The following is a 24,621-nucleotide window of genomic DNA, read 5'->3' as shown; positions in this document are numbered from 1 at the left end:
TCTAAGGGCCTAACACAACTCACTGTCCCATATTTCAGCATAATCGGAAAATAAATGTGGCTTTTATGGGCCTAAGACCCTAAATCGGAGGATCGGTCTATATGGTAGCTATATCCAAATCTGAACCGATCTGGGCCAAATTAACGAAGGAAGTCGAAGGGTCTAACACAACTCATTGTCCCAAATTTTGGCAAAATCGGGTAATAAATGTCGCTTTTATGGGCCTAAGACCCTAAATCGGAGGATCGGTCTATATGGCAGCTATATCCGAATATGAACCGATCTGCGCCAAATTAACGAAGGATGTCGAAGGGTCTAACACAACTCACTGTCTCAAATTTTAGCAAAATCGGATAATAAATGTGGCTTTTATGGGCCTAAGACCCTAAATCGGAGGATCGGTGTATATGGTAGCTATATCCAAATCTGGATCGATCTGAGAAAAATTGACGAAGAATGTCGAAGGGCCTAACACAAATTACTGTCCCAAATTTCATCAAAATCGGGTAATAAATGTGGCTTTTATGGGCCCAAGCCCTAAATCGGAGGATCGGTCTATATGGCAGCCATATCCAAATCTGTACCGATCTGAGCAAAATTCACGAAGGATGTCGAAGGATCTAACACAACTCACTGTCTCAAATTTTAGCAAAATCGGATAATAAATGTGGCTTTTATGGGCCTAAGACCCTAAATCGGAGGATCGGTGTATATGGTAGCTATATCCAAATCTGGATCGATCTGAGCAAAATTGACGAAGGATGTCGGAGGGTCTAACACAACTCACTGCCCCAAATTTCATCAAAATCGGGTAATAAATGTGGCTTTTATGGGCCCAAAACCTTAAATCGAGAGATCGGTCTATATGGCAGCTACATCCAAATCTGAACCGATCTGGGCCAAATTGTCGATGGCTGTCGAAGGGTCCAACACAACTCACTGTCCCAAATTTCAGCACAATCGGATAATAAATGTGGCTTTTATGGGCCTAAGACCTTAAATCGGAGGATCGGTCTATATGGCAGCTGTATCCAAATCTGGAGCGATCTGTGCCATAATGTCGAAGTATGGCAAGGCGTTTATCCTAACTCACTGTCCCAAATTTCGTCGACATCGGATAATAAATGCGCCTTTTATGGGCCTAAGACCCTAAATCGGAGGATCGGTCTATATGGTAGCTATATCCAAATCTGGACCGATCTGAGCAAAATTAACGAAGAATGTCGAAGGGCCTGACACAACTCACTGTCCCAAATTTCGTCGACATTGGATAATAAATGCGCCTTTTATTGGCCTAAGACCCTAAATCGGAGGATCGGTCTATATGGGGGCTATATCTAGATATAGTCCGATTTGGCCCATATTCGAACTTAACCTGCTTATGGGAAAAAAAAAGAATCTGTGCAAAGTTTCAGCTCAATATCTGTGTTTCTAAAGAGTGTAGCGTGATTTCAACAGACGGACGGACGGACATGGCTAGATCGTCTTGGATTTTTAAGCTGATCAAGAATATATAAACTTTATAGGGTCGGAAATGGATATTTCGATGTGTTGCGAACGGAATGACAAAATGAATTTACCCCCATCCTTTGGTGGTGGGTATAAAAACGAATACCTTAATATCGTAATGTCATATAAAAAACTTAAGCTTAAGTCAATTGAAGCTTAAGTTCAAAGACCTAAGTTTAAGACAATTCTTTATATAAGCACACATTAAAATTTTCATAAATATTCATTAGATCATAACTTACCATTATTGAATGTGTGTGGCAGCGAATACGACTCCTTCAAATGTTGCTTGGGCGATTACACACAGATGCTCTCAAATCCTTTCCTTCTTAGCGCCTTCAATGTGATGCCGTTGTATGTGTGTTTGTGTGTGTGCGTGGTGATCACAGCTCTATAAAATTAATGAGACATTTAAATGACAATTAGTACGTAGCAAAAACGGCAACACTTTCTATAAATTTCAAATATTTATTTGCACTCGTCTCAATTTCACACTCAACACTGACACAGTTGCACAATTTCCGAACACATCGATGCCGATCGATGCCAATGGGCACACATCATCCATGGCCCATGTTGGCGTCCGTCCGCCCGTTCACCAGCCCCCAAGCCCATGTGTCTAGAGTTTCAGATGCAATCACCAGAAAACGCCAAGTACGACAGGTAGTTGATGCAACCTAAGCCACTCGGCTCGGCCATTGTGCCATGACTGTGAAGGTAAGCAAACACCTCAGGAGCTGCAGCTCGAGAATGAGGTGCACTGTGTCGTTATGGTGTTGTTGGGTAACAATTGTCAGCAGCTCTCTATGATTTGTTTATATATTGTATTTATTTACTGTCATTATTATTATCAATATTATTATTGTTAAAGTTTTAAACCTTTTTTTCTATATAAAATTTAAAACTGAACACCGCTGCTCTGAGTATCAATTGAATTCGTTTTGTTCATGTCACACTCAAGGAATATGTGTAGAGCACATTCAGATTAGATTTCATGTGACAGAGTGGACATAAACAACGAAATCGTCGAAATCGATGACAACAACGCGCAGCAAAAAAACAAAACCAACAACTTGGGACCTCTTGGAAGTCTTTATTTCGATGTGTCAGCCTGATTGACATGTAGTAATTCTATCCAATGGCTAAGCTACTGTTCGAAAACCACCATTAAACTGAATTAACTTTCGTTTTACCAGAGATTTATGAACATGGGCGTCTAATTAATGTCATTTCTAAGCCAAAATACAACACTTATGAGGCGTTTTTGCCTTTTTTGCGATGGCTAATTTCGTGTTGTTGTTGCCAACACTCACTCATGCGCACTCATTGACTTAGTGCATGATTCGATTGAGTAAAGGAATTTTCTGCTAAACCTTAAATGCAAACTAAAAACATGCCAAATATCACCATCACTTTATGCCCATGCTTCGGAAATATCTCAATAGTTTTGCAATTCAACATGGCCAAATTGCAGCGAAAATTAATTTAATTGCCCTTACGCATTCGGATGCATGAACAACAAGCCAATGGACACACAGCATACCAAACCAATGTAAGACAATCAACTTAAATGTCTTGTAAACTTTACCAGAAGCCATTAGGCCTAGTGAAGTGACCTAGTCACACCTTCGTATGAAGAGGGAGGGTAAGCAAAGTGAGGGAAAATAACAAGTCAAAAGGCATTAAGTTCGGCCGGGCCGAACTTTGGATACCCACCAGCTCGGGTGTATATGTAAACCCCCTTTTGCCACAGTCTGGTGAAAATTGACAAACTTATGCACCCCCAATTCGGCACAGACATTGCGAGGTCTAATAAATATAGGTCAAATTTCAGTGAAATGGTATCAAAAATAAAGCTTTTATAAGCTTCAGACCCTTTATCGCGATCGCTATGTATGTATATCTAAAAATGGTCCGATGCAAACCATATTTGGGACGGACGTCGGGAGACCTTAAACTACCCATTGTTTCAAATTTCCACGAAATCGGGTAAAAAATAGAGCTTTAATAGGCTTCAGACCCTTTATCTGGAGATCGGTCTATATGGCAGATATATCTAAATATAGTCCGATCTGAAGCATATTTCCACCAGATGTCGGGAGGCTTAAAATAACCCACAGTTTCAAATTTCAGCGAAATCGGTTAGAAAATAAAGCTTTTATGGCCTTTAGACCCTTTATCGGGACATCGGTTTATATGGCAGCTATATCAAAATATAGACCGATCTGAAGCATATTTACATCAGATGTCGGGAGGCTTAAAATAACGCACTGTTTCAAATTTCAGCGAAAGCGTGTAATAAATAAAGCTTTTATGGCCTTTAGACCCTTTATCGACAGATCGGTCTATATGGCAGCTATATCTAAATATTAGGCGATCTGAACCATATTTGGGACAGATGTTGGGAGGCCTAAAACTACTCAATGTTTCACATTCCAGCGAAATCGGATAAAAAATAAAGCTTTTATGGCCTTCAGACCCTTTATCGGGAGATCGGTCTATATGACAGCTGCATCTAAATATAGACCGATCTGAATCATATTTACATCAGATGTCAAGAGGCTTAAAATAACTCACTATTTCAAATTTCAGCGAAATCGCGTAATAAATAAAGCTTTTATGGCCTTCAGACCCCTTATCGGGAGATCGGTCTATATGGCAGCTATATCTAAATATAGTCCGATCTGAAGCATATTTGGGTCCGACGTTGGGAGGCAAAAATTTACCCATTGTTTCAAATTTCAGTGAAATCGCGTAATAAATAAAGTTTTTATGGGCTTTAGACCTTTAATCGGGAGATCAATCTATATGACAGCTATATCTAAATATAGTCCGATCTGAACCATATTTGGGTCCAATGTTGGGAGGCATAAAACAACCCACACTTTCTAATTTCACCGAAATCGGATAAAAAATAAAGCTTTTATGGCCTTCAGACCCTTTATCTGGAGATCGGTCTATATGGCAGCTATATCTAAACATGGACCGATCTAATCCATATTAAGGTCAGATGTTGAGAGGCTTAAAATAACTCACTGTTTCAAATTTCAGCGAAATCGTGTAATATATAAAGCTTTTATGTGCTTCAGACCCTTTATCGGGAGATCGGTCTATATGGCAGCTATATCTAAATATAGTCCGATCTGAAACATATTTGGGTCCGATGTTGGAAGGCTTAAATTTACCCACTGTTTCAAATTTCAGCGAAATTGGTTAGAAAATAAAGCTTTTATGGCCTTCAGGCCCTTTATCGGGAGATTGGTCTATATGACAGCTATAGCAAAATATAGTCCGATCTGTACCATATTTAGGTCGGATATTGAGAGGCTTACAATAACTCACTGCTTCAAATTTCAGCGAAATCGCGTAATAAATAAAGCTTTTATGGTCTTCAGCCCCTTTATCGGGAGATCGGTCTATATGGCAGCTATATCTAAACATGGACCGATCTAATCCATATTTAGGTCAGATGTCGGGGGGCTTAAAATAATTCACTGTTGCAAATTTCAGTGATATTGGACAATAAATGCGCCGTTTATGGGCCCAATCCCTTAAACCCAGAGATCGGTCTATATGGCAGCTCTATCAGTACCAATCTGGGCTATCTTCAAGAGGGATATCGAGGGGTTTTACGTAACTAACAGTCCTACATTTCAGCGAATTCGGCCCAAAACCTTACATCGAGCGATCGGACTATGTGGCAGCTATATCCAAATTTGGACTGATCTGAGCCAAATTGAAAAAAAAAAAACATATCGAAAAGCTTGACACAACTCACTGTCCCAAATATCATCCAAATCAGACAGTAAATGCGCCTTTTAATCGCCCTTAAATCGGGAGACCAGTCTGTATGGCAGCTATATCCAAATCTAGACCGATTTGAGCCAAGTTGCAGAAAAATTTCGAAGAGCCTAACACAACCCACTGTCCCGAATTTCGGCGACATCGGACAATAAATACGCCTTTTATGGGCCCAAAAACCTTTAATCGAGAGATCGGTCTATATGGTAGCTATATCCATATCTAAACCGATCTGGGCCAAATTGACGAAGGATGTCAAAAGGCCTAACACTACTCACTGTCCTAAATTTCAGCAAAATCTGATAATAAATGTGGATTTTATGGGCCCAAGATCCTAAATCGGAGGATCGGTCTATATGGCAGCTATATCCAAATCTGGACCGATCGGCCAAATTGACGGGGAATGTTTAGAGGCTTAATACAACTCACTGTCCAAAATTTCAGCAAAATCGGATAATAAATGTGTCTTTTATGGGCCTGAGACCCAAAATCGGCCTGTCTATCTATATGGGGGCTATATCAAAATATAGTCCGATATAGCCCATCTTTGAACTTAACCTGCTTAGGGACAAAAGAAGAATCTGTGAAAAGTTTCAGCTCAATACCTCTATTTTTGAAGACTGTAGGGTGATTTCAACACACAGACGGACGGACATATCTAGATCGTCTTAGATTTTTACGCCGATCAAGAATTTATATACTTTATAGGATCGGAAATGGATATTTCGATGTGCTGCAAACGGAATGACAAAATGAATACACCCCCCATCCTTCGGTGGTGGGTATAAAAATGAATTTGGGTTTGTTTGTCGGTTTGTTCCGCATAGACTCAAAAACTCCTGAACCGATTATCTTGAAATTTTCAAAGACTGTGTAGATTGGTCTGGAAGGAAACATAGGCTATATAATTTTTTTGATATCGGGAGGGGGCGGACTCTCCTAAAAGTGGAGCGATCGGGATAATATGGGATTCAAATGAAAGGTACTCAAGAATGGAGTACGAATTTCATAATAAAAATTGGGTCTAAGTACCTGGGGGCCGCCCCAGCCTCAAAACCCCTTAAAATAGGTTTATTTGATGATCATGACAATATGGGGCTCAAATGAAAGGTTTTCGGGAGTAGATTACGAATATGGTCAGGAAGAGGAAATATGCTTCATATTTTGTTGATATCGGAAGGGGGCGGACCGACCCTAACCGTAACCACAAAAATACCACCCAAAATCAAAAGTGGACCAACAAAGACAATATGAGTATCAAATGAAAGGTATTGAAGAGTGGAATACGAGTATGCTATTAAAAATTGTGTCCAAGTACCCAGGAAGTCGCCCTAACCCCAAAATGCCTAAAATCAAACAAATTGGTCGTCCATATCAATATGGGGCTTAAATGAAAGGTATTCGGGAGTAGATTACGAATCTGGCATACAAAATCAGATCGAAGTGTAGGGGGTCACAAAAAAGTTTTTTCTGATAGTCTCGCCAGGGTTTGAACCCAAGCGTTCACCAGGCGGATATGCTAACCTCTGCGCTACAGTGGCCTCATAAGTGACGTAAAACCCAGTTATACAGCTAATATCAAAAAATTATTTTTCTATTTCTCACATATGCTTCAGTAGACGTACTATACCTCATTTAACTGGATGGTCAATCTTGAATATATCAAAAGTTATTCAAAATAAAACCGTACCCTGTAAAATTTGGGAAAGGCTTTATATATACATAAGTCATTTTTACGCTCTGAAAAAAATTGCATAAATTTGCCTACATCTTTAGAGCAACAAAACTGACAAACTGTCCACTTATGGCCTTAAATGTCCATCACAAAATATAAAATCAAGCAAGAAACCCGCTAAACGTAGTGAGACCAAATAAAACTGTGATTTAGCCGCTTACTTGGCAAGCAACAATGATGGTCACCGTTAGCAACAAAATAATGCATTTGAATTGTTTTTACCTTCATTTAGCATTTTTGCGTTTCGTGTTGTTGTTGTTTTTGTTGAATGAAGACATTTCATTTTAATGTTGAAAAATGGTCAAAATTTGCCAGAAAAAGAACATCGCAGCAAGCACACTCTACGAAGTGGTGCATGCAAATCAAAAGACTTAAACAACAAACTTGAATAACATATTATGGCTTATTTTTCATTGATGATAAATTATGACCACAGAACGTGATTTGCTTAAAATCAATCAATTAAAAGCATAGTAAAAAACGCTTTTTGCCGTCTGTATTAGACATATGGTAACATGACAAAATGAAGAGATTTTCTAAAGTCCTTCAACAATGACCAATTTATTTTATTTAAAGGTATTTTTATGGTTTTTATACCCACCACCATCGGATATGGGGTATACACATTTAGTCATTCCATTTGCAACACATCGAAATATCCATTTCCGACCCTTTAAGGTACATTCTCGATCAGCGTAAAAATCTAAGACCATCTAGACATGTCCGTCCGTCTGTTCGTCTGTCTGTTGAAATCACTTTACAGTCTTTAAAAATACAGATATTGAGTTAAAATTTTGCACAGATTCTTTTTTTGTTCATAAGCAGGTTGAAATCGAAGATGGGCTATATCGGACTATATCTTGATATAGCCCCCATATAGACCGTTCTGCCGATTTAGGGTCTTAGGCCCATAAAAGCCACATTTATTATCCGATTTTGCTGAAAACTAAAACAGTGAGTTATTTTAGTTATTTTATTTATCCTTCGACATCCTTCGAACGACATCCTTATTTTATTTATACTTCGACATCCTTCTTTAATCCGGCCCAGATCGGTTCAGATTTGGATATAGCTGCCATATACCCCGAACCTCCGATTTAGGGTCTTAGGCCCATAAAAGCCACATTTATTGTTCGATGTCGCTGAAATTTGAGACAGTGAGTTGTATTAGGACCTTCGATATCGTTTTTCAATTTGGCTCAGATAGGCCCAGATCTGGATATAGCTGCCATATAGACCGATCTGCCGATTTAGGGTCTTAGGCCCATAAAGGCCACATTTATTATCCGATTTTACTGAAAATTGGAACAGTGAGTTAGTTTAGGTCCTTCGACATCCTTCATCAATTTGGCTCAGATCGGTTCAGATTTGGATATAGCTGCCATATAGACCGATATCTCGATTTAAGGTTTTGGACCCATAAAGGTCGCATTTATTATCCTATTTTGCTGAAAATTGGGGCAGCGAGTTGTGTTAGGCCCTTCGATAACTTTCTTCAGTTTTGCCCAGATCGGTTCAGATTAGGATATAGCTGCCATATAGACCGATCTTAGTTTTAATTTAAAGTTTTGGGTCCATAAAAGCCACATTTATTTTCCGATGTCGCTGAAATTTGAGAAAGTGAGTTGTCTTAGGACCTTCGATATCCCTGTTCAATTTGACTCAGATCGGTTAAGATTTGAATATAGCTGCCATATAGACCGATCCTCCGATTTAGGGTTTTAGGCCCATAAAAGCCACATTTATTGTCCGATGTCGCTGAAATTTGAGACAGTGAGTTGTCTAAGGACCTTTGACATACCTCTTTAATTTGACTCAGATCGGTTTAGATTTGGATATAGCTGCCATATAGACCGATTCTCCGATTTAGGGTCTTAGGCCCATAAAAGCCACATTTATTATCCGATTTTGCTGAAATTGGGGACAGTGAGTTGTCATAGGTTGTTCGACGTCCCTCTTTAATTTGGCTCACATCGGTTCAGATTTGGATATAGCTGCCATATAGACCGATCTCTCGATTTAGGGTCTTAGGCCCATAAAAGCCACATTTATTATCCGATTTTGCTGAAAATTGGGACCGCGAGTTATCTTAAACCTTTCGACATCCTTCTTCAGTTTGGCCCAGATCGGCCCAGATCTGGATATAGTTGCCATATAGACTGGTCTCTCGATTTAGGGTCTTAGGCCCATAAAAGCCACATTTATTATGCGATTTTGCTGAAATTTGAGACAGTGGGTTATGTTAGGCTCTTCGACATCCTTCTTTAATTTGGCTCAGATCGGTCAAGATTTAGATATAGGTGCCATATAGACCGGTTTAAGGTTTTGGGCCCATAAAAGGCGCATTTATTGTCCGATTTCACTAAAATTTGACAAAGTGACTTATGTTAGGCTCTTCGGCATCCGTGTCGTATATGGTTCAGATAGGTTTATTTTTTAGATACAGCTACTAGAAAGACCAATATTTTGTTATACACAATTGAACAATGACTTGTACTTATTAGTACTTGGTTCTAATCGGAACATGTTTCGATATAACTATTATGGGACATATGGTATGCAATTTTCACCGGTTTACATACACACCCGAGGTTGTGGGTATCCAATGTTTGGCCCTGCCGAACTTAATGCCTTTTTATTTGTTAAATTTATTTCAATGTGATAATTTGTTTAATTCAATAGATTTCAAAATTGAGCCTTTAAGTGTTTATATTCTCCACCAGAGGATGGGTGTTTGGTCATTCCGTTTAAAGCACCTCAAAATATTGAAGTTAAAATTGTCAAAAATGACTAAAGCTTGTAGTATTGCTTTGAAATCAAAAGACTTGGACAACAAACTTGAGAAAACTATTATATTGCGTTGCCCAAAAAGTAATTGCGGATTTTTCATATAAATAGTTGGCTTTGAAAAATTTTTTCGCAGCTTGTGACTCTGTAATTGCATTCTTTCTTCTGTCAGTTATCAGCTGTTACTTTTAGCTTGCTTTAGAAAAAAAGTGTAAAAAAGTAAAAAACTAAGTTTTATTAAAAATGCATTTACTTTCTTTAAAAAATCCGCAATTACTTTTTGGGCAACCCAATAGTTTGGTTTTCATTGCTGTTAGTTTATAATCACAAGGCAAGATTTGTTTCAATTAACTCATTAAAACGAACAAAGTTTTCTATTATCATCGAAATATCTCAATTTGAGCATGCTCAAAGCATGAGTCAAAAACAATGCGGCTTTATAGGGACTCCCACCCACTTAAAATTTTATTATTTATTTTGTTACAAAATAATTAAAACATTAAGCTTATCTAATTTTTTAACACACAACAAATATGTTGCAAATTTCTTCATCATCTCACCTCTTATCAGCACTATTACAGATGTGGGCTACATCGGCAATTTGTATTTGGCAAACTTTGCTGGCCTCATTACCTTGAAAAGTGAACCGTTTACGTCTGACATAGAGATGAATTATGGTAGCAATAATGATTTTCATCTTTCACAAAGCATAAAAAATAAAATCTTCACCCACAATGTTCATCATTTGTCTGCTCATCAACGGCAGCCACACAGTCATCCTCATAATCGCAATGGTGTTGAAATTTACAAAAACCCCATAATGACTTGGGGGTAGAGTGTACATATTTTTCCCCATTATCCGCAACAACCTCAACTCCAATCATTTGCTTTGTGTGTGGAAGGTGATGATACCATTTGGGCTTTCATTTAGCCTATATTGAATGTATTTGCAACCGCAACTCACAAAAAAATGTATCGTAAATTTCAAGATCATTTTGTTCGATAAGAGAAAAGGAAAAAAGTGTCACACAACATGTTTTGGTGATAAATTCGAACAAATGCAAAATGTGGTGCAATTATTGCCACTCACACATTACAATACGGATTTGGGACTTTTCGATGTTGACTTTGGGGTTGGCAGACAATGTATTGTAGTGCTGATAGGTTATCATCATGACACTTGTCTCTAAGGCTGGCATAATGTAGGGGCTTTACGATGGTTGCGATCAATAAATAAATTGAGCGAAGACAGACACGTGCGTAGAGACAATGGACTTGAGCTTTTTCCTGCGACATTGATAAGTATGCCGATCACTTCGGCATATCACTTTCGTATTCGATTTAGGGTTGTCTGTCTGTCTGTCTGTCTGTATGTGAGAAGTTTTTCCCTAATCCTTAATGGAATGTTCATGGGCAAATTTGTATTTGTATTTTTGTCAGTAATCTGTAATAAGTCGTTCGTAAATGGTCACGTATTGAACTGAAATACATTCCCTTTCTGTTTAAGTCGCTGAAAATGCTAGGACGCTTAATCTGCCCAATAATCCAAATGCAAATATGCTCGCTAACTTTCCAATAAGGAAAAGGGTGCAAACTGCTCACATATCAATGAAGACTAAAACAGAATGAGCGCCTTAAAGAGCTTTGTGTTGAAAAATACAACTCTGCAAGAAAATGTCAAAACAGTAAAACGCAAAAGTTTACAAATTTTTAACATTGACGCCTTAAAACACTACTTCATGTATGACAACACAGAATGACGCTCGATTTCAATCATCAAAGTTGTAAATTCTTTAACTTTTGCACATTGCTTTTGTGGGATTTGTTCGCAGAGTTGAATTTTTCAACGTAATGTTCCACCTCCTTGAGTGTTGTCCGATCCAAACTTAAGCTCAATGATAAGGGACCACTTTTTATACCCACCACCGAAGGATGGGGGTGTAGTCATTCCTTTTGCAACACATCGAAATATCCATTTCCGACCCCAGTATATATATTATTGATCAGCGTAAAAATCTAAGACGATCTAGTCATGTCCGTCCGTCTGTCTGTTTGTTGAAATCACGCAACAGACCTTAAAAATAGAGATATTTTGCACAGATTCTTTTTTTGTCCATAAGCAGGTTAAGTGAGAAGATGGGCTATATCGGACTATATCTTCATATAGCCCCATATAGACCGATCTGCCGATTTAAGGTCTTAGGCCCATAAAAGCCACATTTATTATCCGATTTTACTGGCAATTTGGGACAGTGAGTTGTGCAAGGCCCTTCGACATTCCTACTAAGTTTGGCCCAGATCGGTTCAGATTTGGATATAGCTGCCATATAGACCGACCCACCGATTTAGGGTCTCAGGTTCATAAAAGCCACATTTATTATCCGATTTTGCTGAAATTTTAGACAGAGAGTTGTGTTAGGTCAGTCGACATCCCAGTTAAGTTTGGCTCTGATCGGTCTAGATTTGGATATAGCTGTCATATAGACCGATCTCTCGATTTAAAGTTTTGGTTCAGTAAAAGTCTCATTTATTGTCCGATCTCATCGAAATTTGGGACAGTGAGTTTTAGGCCCTTCGACATTCTTCTTCAATTTAGCCCAGATTGGTCCAGATTTGGATATAACTGCCATATAGACCAATCCTCCAATTTAGGGTCTTAGGCCCATAAAAGCCACATTTATTATCCGATTTTGCTGAAAATTGGGACAGCGAGATGTGTTAAGCCCCTTGACATACTTTTTCAATTTCACTTAGATCGGTCCAGATTTGAATATAGCTACCATATAGACGGATCTCTCGATTTAATGTTTTGGCCCATAAAATGCGCATTTATTGTCCGATGTTGTTGAAATTTGGGACAGAGAGTTAAGTTAAGCCCCTCCACACATATCTGCAATTTCATCTAGATCGATCAAGATTTGCATATAGCTGCCATACAGACCGATATCTCGATTTAAAGTTTTCGCCCCAAAAAAGATGCATTTATAATCTGTTTAAACTGAAATTTGACACATTGACTTATGTTAGGCTTTTCGACATCCATGTTGTATATGATTCAGATCGCTTTATTTTTATACCCTCCACCATAGGATACTAATTTCATCATTCTGTTTGTAACTACTTGAAATATTCGTCTGAGACCCCATAAATTATATATATTCTTGATCGTCGCGACATTTTATGTCGATCTAGCCATGTCCGTCCGTCCGTCTGTCTGTCGAAAGCACGCTAACTTCCGAAGGAGTAAAGCTAGCCGCTTGAAATTTTGCACAAATACTTCCTATTAGTGTAGGTCGGTGGGTATTGTAAATGAACCATATCGATACATGTTTTGATATAGCTGCCATATAAACCGATCTTGGGTCTTGACTTCTTGAGCCACTAGAGGGCGCATTTCTTATCCGAATGGAATGAAATTTTGCACGTGGTGTTTTGTTATGATATCCAACAACTGTGCCAAGTATGGTTCAAATCGGTATATAACCTTATATAGCTGTCATATAAACCGATCTTGGGTCTTGACTTCTTGAGTCTCTAGAGGGCGCATTTCTTATCCGATTTGAATGAATTTTTTGCACGAAGTATTTCGTTATGATATCCAACAACTGTGCCAAGTATGGTTCAAATCGGTTCATAATCTGATATAGCCTCATATAAACAGATCTGGGGACTTGACTTCTTGAGCCTCTAGATGTCGAAATTCTTATCAAATTTGGCTGAAATTTTGGATGACGTATTTCATTCTTACTTTCAACAACTGTGTCAAATAAGGTTTAAATCGGTTCATAAGCTGATACAGCTGCCATATAAACCGATCTGGGATCTTGACTTCTTGAGCCTCTAGATGTCGAAATTATTATCCGATTTGCCAGAAATTTTGTACGACGGATCCTCTCTTGACCATCAACATACGTGTTTATTATGGTCTAAATCGGTCTATAGCCCGATACAGCTCCCATATAAATCGATCTCTCTATTTTACTTCTTGAGCCCCCAAAGGGCGCAATTCTTATTCGAATTGGCTGACATTTTATACAGGTCTCCAACATATAATTTAATTGTGGTCCAAACCGGACCATATCTTGATATAGCTCTAATAGGAGAGCAAATCTTTTCTTATATCCTTTTTTGCCTAAGAAGAGATGCCGGGAAAAAAACTCGACAAATGCGATTCATGGAGGAGGGTATATAAGATTCGGCCCGGCCGAGCTTAGCACGCTTTTACTTGTTTTTTATCCGATTTCGCTAAAATTTGAAACAGAGAGTAATTTAAGGCTTCCCGACATCTGACTTAAATATAGTTCAGATCGGAATATAAATAGATATAGCTGTCATATAGACCGATCTCACGATAAAGGGCCTGAAGCCCATTACAGCTTAATTTATTACCTGATTTCGGTGAAATTTAAAATAGTAGGTTATTTTAAGCCTCCCGACATCTGACCTAAATGTTCATTCCATATTTAGATATAGCTGCCATATAGGCCGATCTCCCGGTAAGGGATCTGAAACCCATAATAGCTTTACTTATCACCCAATTTCGCTGAAATTTGTAACAGTGCATAGTTTTAGGCCACCCGCCATTCGACCCAAATATGGTAAAAATCGGATTGTATTTATATAAAGCTGATTGTGGCGAAAGGGGGTTTACATAAACACCCGAGGTGGTGGGTGTCCAAAGTTCGGCCCGGCCCAACTTAACGTCTTTTTACTTGTTGTATTGTCAAGTGGTCTTTTTATTTACTTATTAAAAAAAATCAATCAAAAAATTAAGTACTGTCATAGAGACACTCTTTTCATTCAGTCTTACAGTTCATAATTGATATATTTTTGATTAATGTTGTTCATTATTTAAGTTTTTTTTTTTACACAATTTCAATTGAAAACACTTTATAAAATATCCAGAAGCTTGTGAAGGTGATTTTTATGGCATTAAGAATTTCCAAGAACTCTTGATTTGTGTTACAATGATGATAGTGAAGGGGATGACATACTCCTTGAGCTTTAAAAAAGGTAATCCATTTCAAAGTTGATGTCACAACTAGACATATGTCTAGCTAGAATGATTTATCCATTAAAAAAAATTAAAAAAAAAAATTAGTTGTGTCGTTTTGGAGTTCTTGTTTTGTCACATTACAACAGTGCATCATGCAGTTGATTTTTTTTTAAATTTTTTTTTTATGTATTTTTAGTTTTTAGTTTATTTTACTTCTCTTTGAGTGCGATTTTGTGCAATAAATTTTTTATAATAAAATATATATATTCTTTCTTCATTAATTTATTATTCTTACAATTTTTCTCACAATCACTTTTTGTCTGTTCTGACCGTTAGGCTTTTCGAATTTCACGAAATGAAATTTACGCGATCAAATGCTTTGGCGTGACAAAACACTTTGAAGACACGAGTCACACTGAATTCGCCAAATGCAAGCGATTCAACTCCAAGTCTTTTTTCCCTCCATTGAGAAATGAAAAACGTACTCCATCCAACTTACAAACTCAAGCCAAGTGCCGACTTAAAAATAAAACAAAAAAAACTCAGCACAAACTGAACAGCGGCTTTTGTGTTTTGAATGAAACAATACAAGCAAACAAACAGCCATCCAGCCAGCCAGCCAGCCAGCCAGCCAACCAGACAGCCAGTTGGCCAGCAAACCAAACCACTAAGTACACCAACCGGGTTTAACCGGGTTTGTTTGCTACCAACAGCAATGGTTAGCCATTGCTTTGAGACACTGCTTCTGCTGTTGGCAACATCTGGGAGAAGAACTGAATTTTACAACAATGTCTAAAAAAAAACACAATGAGCGAGGAGCGGCATCATAAAAACTAATGGAGAAATTGTTAACATAGCAATGAAATAAAATAAATTCTTTGGTGTTGGGCAACAAGTTGCAGCAACATGTTTAAATGCCTCTAAAAGGTTTGTGAGGTTTTGTTCCTCACATATGAAGGTGATGAAATGCCATTTATTTACTAATTATAAGCTAATATTTCTTTATCGCGATGTGTCTTTTTTAATGTTTAATTAATAGCGGCATCTTTCAATACGACACTTGAAATAAATAAACAAAAAATCCTAAACATTTTTTAATGACAAATTTGAATGTAAGATTTTTTTTTCTGTTAATTCGAAATTGAATAATTTCTTTTAGGCGTTTTGATAACAATATAATAAAATACAAGTAAAAAGGCGTTAAGTTCGGCCGGGCCGAACTTTGGATACCCACCTTTCATCAAAATCCGATGAAAATTGCATACCATATGTCCCATAGCACTAATATCGAAATATGATCCGATTTGGCCTAACACAACTCACTGTCCCACATTTCAGCTAAATCAGATAATAAATGTGGCTTTTATGGGTCTAAGACCTTAAATCTGAGGATCGGTCTATATGACAGCTATATCCAAATCTGGACCGATGTGGGCCAAATTGACGAGGGATGTCGAGGGGCCTTACACAATCCACTGTCCTAAATTTCAGCAAAATCGGAAATTAAATGTGGCTTTTATGGGCCTAAGACCCTAAATCAGCAGATAGGCCAATACGGCAGCTATATCCAAATCTGGACCTATGTGGGCCAAATTGACGAAGGATGTCGAGGGACCTAACACAACTCACTGTCCCAAATTTCAGCAAAGTCGGATGATAAATGTGGCTTTTATGGGCCTAAGACCTTAAATCGGAAGATTGGTCTATATGGCAGCTATATCCAAATCTGGACCGATCTGAGCCACAATGCAGAGGTATGTCAAGGGATCTAACATGACACACTGTCCCAAATTTCAGCAAAATAGGATAATAAATGTGGCTTTTATGGGTCTAAGACCCTAAATCGGAGAATCGGTCTATATCCAAATCTGGACCGATCTGAACCAAATTGTTGAAGGATGCCAAGGGGTCTAACACAACTCACTGTCCCAAATCTCAGCAAAATCGGATAATAAATGTAGCTTTTGTGGGTCTAAGACCCTAAATCGAATGATCGGTCTATATGGCAGCTATATCCAAATCCGGACCGATCTGGGCCAAATTGACGAAGGATGTCGAAGGGCCCAACACAACTCACTGTCCCAAATTTCAGCAAAATCGGATGATAAATGTGGCTTTTATGGGCCTAAGACCCTAAATCGGCGGATCGGTCTATATGGGATCTATGTCAAGATATAGTCCGATTTAGCCCATCTTCGCATTTAACCTGCTTATGAACAAAAAAATATTCTGTGCAAAGTTTCAGCTCAATATCTCTATTTTTGAAGACTGTAGCGTGATTTTAACAGACAGGCGGACAGACGGACGGACATGTCTAGATCGTCTTAGATTTTTACGCTGATCAAGAATATATATACTTTGTAGGGTCGGAAATGGATATTTCGATGTGTTGCAAACGGAATGACAAAATGAATATACCCTCATCCTTCGGTGGTGGGTATAATAACTGCAAATTAAGCATATTGTTACTGAGATTTAAATAATTATTTTGCCAAGTTTGTGTCTTAAGTCTTTCGTTTTTATACCCAAAAACCGCCTTCGACTGTTGTAGATCTCTCAACGAGATGGCTGAACAATTCAAAATTCACATGTTCTGGGTGCCGGACCACAGAGATATCCCAGAGAATTGTAAAGCAGATGAGCTTGCGAGACCGGGGAAACAGCAATATGTGGAATTAGTGCAGGAAGGGCAACGAATAATATTGGGTTGCACAAAAAGTAATTGCGGATTTTTCATATAGTCAGCGTTTACAAATTTTTTCACAGCTTGTGACTCTGTAATTGCATTCTTTCTTCTGTCAGTTATCAGCTGTTACTTTTAGCTTGCTTTAGAAAAAAAGTGTAAAAAAAGTATATTTGATTAAAGTTCATTCTAAGTTTTATTAAAAATGGATTTACTTTCTTTTAAAAAATCCGCAATTACTTTCTGGGCAACCCAATATATGGTCACAAATTGCGAACATTCCAAATTTATGAGGCCAAATCTAGACAGGGATAGGTCTACTGCTTTGCTGTCGCTGGCTAGAGCAGACTAAGGACCAAGTCGCAACTTGTAAAGAAGCTGTGAGGATTTGGATATAGCTCCCATGTAAACCGATCTCCCGATTTGACTTCTTAAGACCTTGGAAGCCACAATTTTTGTCTAAAATTTTGCACATAGTGTTCTGTTATAACTTCCAACAACTGTGCCAAGTGAGGTCCAAATCTGTCAAGAACCCGATATAGCTCCCATATAAACCGATCACCCGATTTGACTTCTTGAGCCCATGGAAGACACAATTTTTGTTCGATTTGGCTGAAATTTTGTACATAGTGTTCTGTTATGACTCTCAATAACTGTGTGAAGTACGGTCCAAATCGGTCAAGAACATGATATAGCTCCCATAAAAACCAATCTCCTGATCTGACTTCTTAAGGCCCTGGGAGCCACAATTTTTGTCCGATTTGGCTGAAATTTTGTACGGCCCGGCTGAACTTGCACGCTTTTACTTGTTTTTATACCCTACACCACCACTGTGGTACAGGGTATTATAGATTTGTGCATTTGTTTGCAACGCTAAGAAGGAGAAGAGCTAGACCCATTGATAAGTATACCGATCGACTCAGAATCACTTTCTGATTCGATTTAGCCATGTCAGTCTGCCCGTCTGTGAGAGCATGTATTTTTGTAATCAAAGTGCAGGTCGTATTTGTTGTCCAATCATAACGAAATTTTGCACATATCACTGTTTTGGCCCAAGGACGAACGCTATTGATTTTGATAAAAATCGGTTCAGATTTAGATATAGCTCCCATATATATGTATCGCCTGATTTGCCCTTAAATGGCCCTAGTAGCGACAATTTTCAAACGATCTGCACAAAATTTGGCATGGATTGTTTTGTTACTGATGTTAACATATCTGCAAAATTTCATCAAAATCGGTTCAGATTTAGATGCAGCTCCCATATATATGTATCGCCCGATTTGCACTTAAATGGCCGTAGTAGCTAAAATTTTCAACCGATCTGCACAAAATTTGGCATGGATTGTTTTGTTACTGATTTTAAGATATCTGCAAATTTTCATCAACATCGGATCAGATTTAGATATAGCCCCCATATATATGTATCGCCCGATTTGCACTTAAATTGCAGTAGTAAGGACAATTTTCAACTGATCTTCACAAACTTTGGCACGGATTGTTTTGCTACTGATCTTAATACATCTGTAAATTTTCATCAAAATCGGTTCAGATTTAGATATAGCTCCCATATATATGTATCGCCCGATTTGCACTTAAATGGAGCTAAAATTTTTAACCGATCTGCACAAAATTGAGCATGGATTGTTTCGTTTACGATTTTAACATATCTGAAAAATTTCATCAAAATCGGTTCAGGTTTAGATATAGCTCCCATATATATGTATCGCCCGATTTGCACTTAAATGGCCGTAGTAGCTACAATTTTCAACCGATCTACACAAAATTGAGCATGGATTGTTTTGTTACTGATTTTAAGATATCTGCAAATTTTCATCAAAATCGGTTCAGATTTAGATATAGCTCCCATATATATATATCGCCCGATTTGCACTTAACTGGGCCTAGTAGCTACAATTTTCAACCTATCTGCACAAAATTGAGCGTGGATTGTTTTGTTACCGATTTTAGCATATCTGCAAAATTTCATCAAAATCGGTTCAGATTTAGATATAGCTCCCATATATATGTATCGCCCGATTTGCACTTAAAAGGCCGTAGTAGCTACAATTTTTAACCGATCTGCACAAAATTGAGCGTGGATTGTTTTGTTACCGATTATAGCATATCTGCAAAATTTCATCAAAATCGGTTCAGATTTAGATATAGCTCCCATGTATGAATCGCCCGATTTGCACTTAAAAGGCCCTAGGAGCTACAATTTTCAACCGATCTGCACAAAATTAGACACGGATTGTTTTGCTACTGATCTTAACTTATCTGCAAATTTTTATCAAAATCGGTTCAGCTTTAGATATAGCTCCCATATATATGTATCGCCCGATTTGCACTTAAAAGGCCGTAGTAGCTACAATTTTTCACCGATCTGCACAAAATTGAGCGTGGATTGTTTCGTTACTAATTTTAGCATATCTGCAAAATTTCATCAAAATCGGTTCAGATTTAGATATAGCTCCCATATATATGTATCTGCACAAAATTAGGCACGGATTGTTTTGCTACCAATCTTAACTTATCTGCAAATTTTCATCAAAATCGGTTCAGCTTTAGATATAGCTCCCATATATATGTATCGCCCGATTTTCACTTAAATTGCCGTAGTAAGGACAAATTTCAACCGATCTGCACAAAATTTGGCTTAGATTGTTTCGTTACTAATTTTAGCATATCTGCAAAATTTCATCAAAATCGGATTAGATTTAGATATAGCTCCCATATATATGTATCGCCCGATTTGCACTTAAATGGCCGTAGTAACTACAATTTTCAACCGATCTACACAAAATTGAGCATGGATTGTTTTGTTACTGATCTTACCATATCTGCAGGATAAAACATCAAAAACATTTTTATTAAAATTGAAAAAAGTAGTTAAATTTTCCGCAAACCTAAACTTTTTCAATCTATTCAATAATTTCGAATGCATTAAATAGTTCGGGACGGCGCGTACGCCATTCCCGGCTATCAAAAATTGCACGCACGAGTTATTCACATTAGGAATAATCGCGGGGGTCAACTCAATCGAAGTGCAATGACCAAGCCTCACTCCGGGGGAACCGCCTTCAGGATCACGGTAGCCCCTACGCCAGGTAAGTATGCTTATCTCTGCTCAGTTAAGAGCTCTTACGTAGAGACTACTATGAGCTCAATGAGAAGTATTGGGATCAAATTTTGAAAACACTTGGATAATGTACCTTAAAAATACGAAATAGGGACACAAAATTTGTTGCTAATATGTGAACCCACAATGCAAGAATAGAAGCCATGGCTACCTACTACTATGCAACAAGGGTTGGAGTGCATCCCTACCACCCAAACTGTGAATGTTGAGCATTTTAACTTGGATTGCTTGTTTTTCAGTGCTGATTTAGTTGTCTGCCCAATGGTCATCCACGAACAATGCAATTAGACTTACATTGAAGTATCTTTGCTGCTTGACTTCTTCATCCCTAACTCTTCGAGTGGAAGCATCTTGCTGAATGGGGTTGGATAACACAAAGAAAACAGTGATTAGTTCAACACAGCATGGCAGCGATATTCATTATTAATGGCATATGGTAGGCCTAAACAGACAAATTGTAATTTTAAAGCAATATACGAGAATGAGTTGCCAAAAACCAAACTCTCAAATATTCAGTTAATTAAAATAAAGCCTTTAATGATACAGATATCAGAATGTAATTACCACCGCAATCATTTCAAAACTAATCATTTTGTAATTGTATCTATGAACACACAAATTACCAGGCCGGAATATATTTAAATGGGTTCAATCAATTGAAGGTCTTCAGCAGCCTAATATATTCGAAAATGGACTAAAATGATGCTATTGCTATGATTATAGCAACAGTTCATTAAGAAAATTAAAATGTTATCAAATACTAAACAATACGAATAAAAAAAAACTTTGAGACGCTAAAACTTGGAGTAATTTGCAGTGAAGATCATAGGGTAAAGCAACAATGAAATTGGAAAATATTTAAATAATTTTTTTTTAGTTCCATGTACAGCAAATGGAATGACAAGAGTAGCATACCCCATATTATTTTGTGCAAAGCATAAAAATAATAAAAACAAGTAAAAAGGCGTTAAGTTCGGCCGGGCCGAACTTTGGATACCCACCACCTCGGGTATATATCTAAACCACCTTTCATCAAAATTCGGTGAAAAATATGAAATACGACACGGATGTCGAAAAGCCTAACATAAGTCACTGTCAATTTTCAGTGAAATCGGATTATAAATGCGGCTTTTATAGGGCCAAGACTTCAAATCGAGACATCGGTCTACATGGCAGCTATATTCAAATCTAGAACGATCTGGGCCAAATTTACGAACGAAGTCGAAGGGCCTAACACAACTCACTGTCCCAAATTTCAGCAAAATCGGATAATAAATGTGGCTTTTATGGGCCTAAGACCATAAATCGGAGGATCGGTCTATATGGCAGCTATATCCAAATCTGGACTGATCTGGACCAAATTTACAAATGAAGTCGAAGGGCCTAACACAACTCACTGTCCCAAAGTTCAGCACAATCGGATAATAAATGTGACTTTTATGGGCCTAAGACCCTAAATCGGAGGATCGGTCTATATGGCAGCTATAACCAAATCCGGACCGATCAGAGCCAAATTTACGAATAAAGTAAAAGGGCCTAACACAACTCACTGTCCCAAATTTCATCCAAATCGGATAATAAATGTGGCTTTTATGGGCCTAAGACCCTAAATCGGAGGATCGGTCTACATGGCAGCTATATCCAAATCTGAACCGTTCTGGTCCAAATTTACGAATGAAGTCGAAGGGCCTTACACAACTCACTGTTCCAAATTTCAGCAAAATCGGATAATAAATTTGGCTTTTATGCGCCCAAGACCCTAAATCGGCCGATCGTTCTATATGGGGGCTATATCAAGATATAGTCCGATATAGCCCATTTTCGAACATAACTTGCTTATGAACAACAAAACAATCTGTGCAAAGTTTCAGCTCAATATCTTTATTTTTAAAGACTCTAGCGTGATTTCATCAGACAGACGGACGGACATGATCGCTTAATCGATCCAGAAAGTGATTCTTAGTCGATCGGTAAACCTATCAATGGGTCTATCTCTCTTCCTTTTGGGTGTTACAAACTATAAATGGGTGTTACTAATTATAATACCCTGTACCACAGTAGTGGTGTAGGGTATAAAAATTATTTTAAATTGTTTTTTAAAAAAAACTGCATATTTAAAGAAGGAAGTGTGGGAAATAAATCAGGAAGAACAATTAATAACCCCTTGCCAAATTCTTAATAACTGCTAAACACTTCTAAGTATGCGAAACAAAAATTAATCAGTTTTTAGTCTGCGTTTCTCGTTTGCATCGTTAATATGTGGATGACTCCTTTACCGAATGGCGAATGTCGAATGTCTTAATGAACGCATCAAATGAAATTGGAATTCAATCGCTTAGGTGATGGATATGCATAACTTTTCCATTGGATATCACATCACATGCTTGTTGTTATAAAGTGGTTGTTTATTGTTTTGTTATTTTGATTTGTTTATCGATTTGCATCTTCGTCTTTGGCTGCTGTTCCATTCATGTGTTTATTTATTAGCACGTTTGTGTCTTAAGTCTTTTGTTTACATTCAACAAAAACATTTGTTCAACATTGCTTTCCATATTTCATTAACTTTGGAGTTTTTGGTTTTTTTTTTTTTTTCTTTTTAAACATCCACTTTAATAACTCACTTGAGCTTAGCACCACACTCAAACACACGCATCACATTTCAGATTGTTTTCGTTCCAAAAATAAACATTTATCACGAAATCATTCTTAATCACTTGAATGCGAGCAAGTATTTCAATGAATCTCATCCAATTAGTAATTGGCATCATTCGTTTTCATTACGAGCTAACATAACTTGTTGTTGTTTGCTTATCTTTGATTTCAAGTGTTCTCTTCCTTATGTATCTTGGAAAGAAAAAGGTGGTGAGAAAAAACCAATAACGTACTGTTATCAATGGCTTTCTAAAAGTAAGAGCGCCATGAAAGCCAAATACCTTTTTGGAACATATGAAAGTGCATCATAGTCAAATAAAAAACAAAACTAAGGATTTTATTATGTTTACACACAGCCTATACGATACGATAATGCCCACCAAGAGCAACCACCACAGATATGCTGGTAGCATGTTTGTAGGCACATCTTCCATTGAATAAATCCACCCTTGGGTAAGAACCATTCTTCACAAACTCTGCCACAATAGTGTAAGACTTGCTTTCAGTGTCAATGTTGTTCAGACTATGAAATAACATTTCTCAAAAAAATTCTCATTCATCTCATGCCTCTTACCACATAAGAAGTTATGCCAGAGCTGGGAAAAGCATACTTACCTGGCGTAGGGGTTACCGTGATCATGAAGGCGGTTCCCCCGGAGTGAGGCTTGATCATTGCACCTACGATTGAGTTGACCTCCGCGATTATTCCTAATGTGAATAACTCGTGCGTGCAATTTTTGATAGCCGGGAATGGCGTACGCGCCGTCCCGAACTATTTGATAAATGTGAAAATTTTGGGAGCAAATAAAATGGCAAGAAATGGCTTGTATAGCATTATCAGATGGAGGTTTGGTATTTCGCCCAAGATACAAAAAGTCACTATTCATATGGGATCCTTCAATACACCCGACAAGGTTGTAAAACCCCATGTGGCTGCGTCCCCCCATGTTCTGGTAAGAGAATGCTTAGCTTCAACAAGTGAAAGTGGGTCAAGTTAGGCTGGGCCGAATCTCATATACCAAGTTCTTTGCCCGGTATATCTTTATAGGCAAACAAAGGCGAATGGATAAGAACTGCTATGCTATTGGAACTATTGGGTTGCCCAAAAAGTAATTGCGGATTTTGTAGGTTGCCCAAAAAGTAATTGCGGATTTTTTAAAAGAAAGTAAATGCATTTTTAATAAAAATTAAAATGAACTTTAATCAAATATACTTTTTTTACACTTTTTTTCTAAAGCAAGCTAAAAGTAACAGCTGATAACTGACAGAAGAAAGAATGCAATTACAGAGTTACAAGCTGTAAAAAAATTTGTCAA

General features: G+C 37.7%; 1 protein-coding gene and 2 non-coding genes across 3 annotated transcripts in view; 1 reads left to right on the top strand and 2 right to left on the bottom strand.

Moving 5' to 3' along the window:
* The window catches only part of LOC106089431 (uncharacterized), a 77,723-nt gene extending 62,449 nt beyond the window's left edge, over positions 1 to 15,274 (bottom strand). The window contains exons 1-2 of the mRNA XM_059363115.1: positions 15,124 to 15,274; positions 1,752 to 1,900 (exon numbers count right to left, since the gene is read on the bottom strand). Coding sequence (XP_059219098.1) covers positions 1,752 to 1,754 — 3 coding nt within the window. The 5' untranslated portion in view covers positions 1,755 to 1,900; positions 15,124 to 15,274. The remainder of the gene's footprint in view (positions 1 to 1,751; positions 1,901 to 15,123) is intronic.
* Positions 15,275 to 20,465: 5,191 nt separating this feature from the next.
* Positions 20,466 to 20,629, bottom strand: LOC131994505 (U1 spliceosomal RNA). Its single transcript, XR_009396795.1, has one exon. It is a non-coding gene; the product is annotated as a U1 spliceosomal RNA (small nuclear RNA).
* Positions 20,630 to 23,912: 3,283 nt separating this feature from the next.
* On the top strand, positions 23,913 to 24,077 carry LOC131994502 (U1 spliceosomal RNA). Its single transcript, XR_009396792.1, has one exon. It is a non-coding gene; the product is annotated as a U1 spliceosomal RNA (small nuclear RNA).
* The last annotated feature ends 544 nt before the right edge of the window (positions 24,078 to 24,621 follow it).

Source organism: Stomoxys calcitrans, chromosome 1 (genome assembly GCF_963082655.1).
Source record: "Stomoxys calcitrans chromosome 1, idStoCalc2.1, whole genome shotgun sequence".
NCBI lineage: Eukaryota > Metazoa > Arthropoda > Insecta > Diptera > Muscidae > Stomoxys > Stomoxys calcitrans.
Note: the sequence above shows the minus strand (reverse complement) of the source record. Positions and strands in the feature narration are given on the sequence as shown.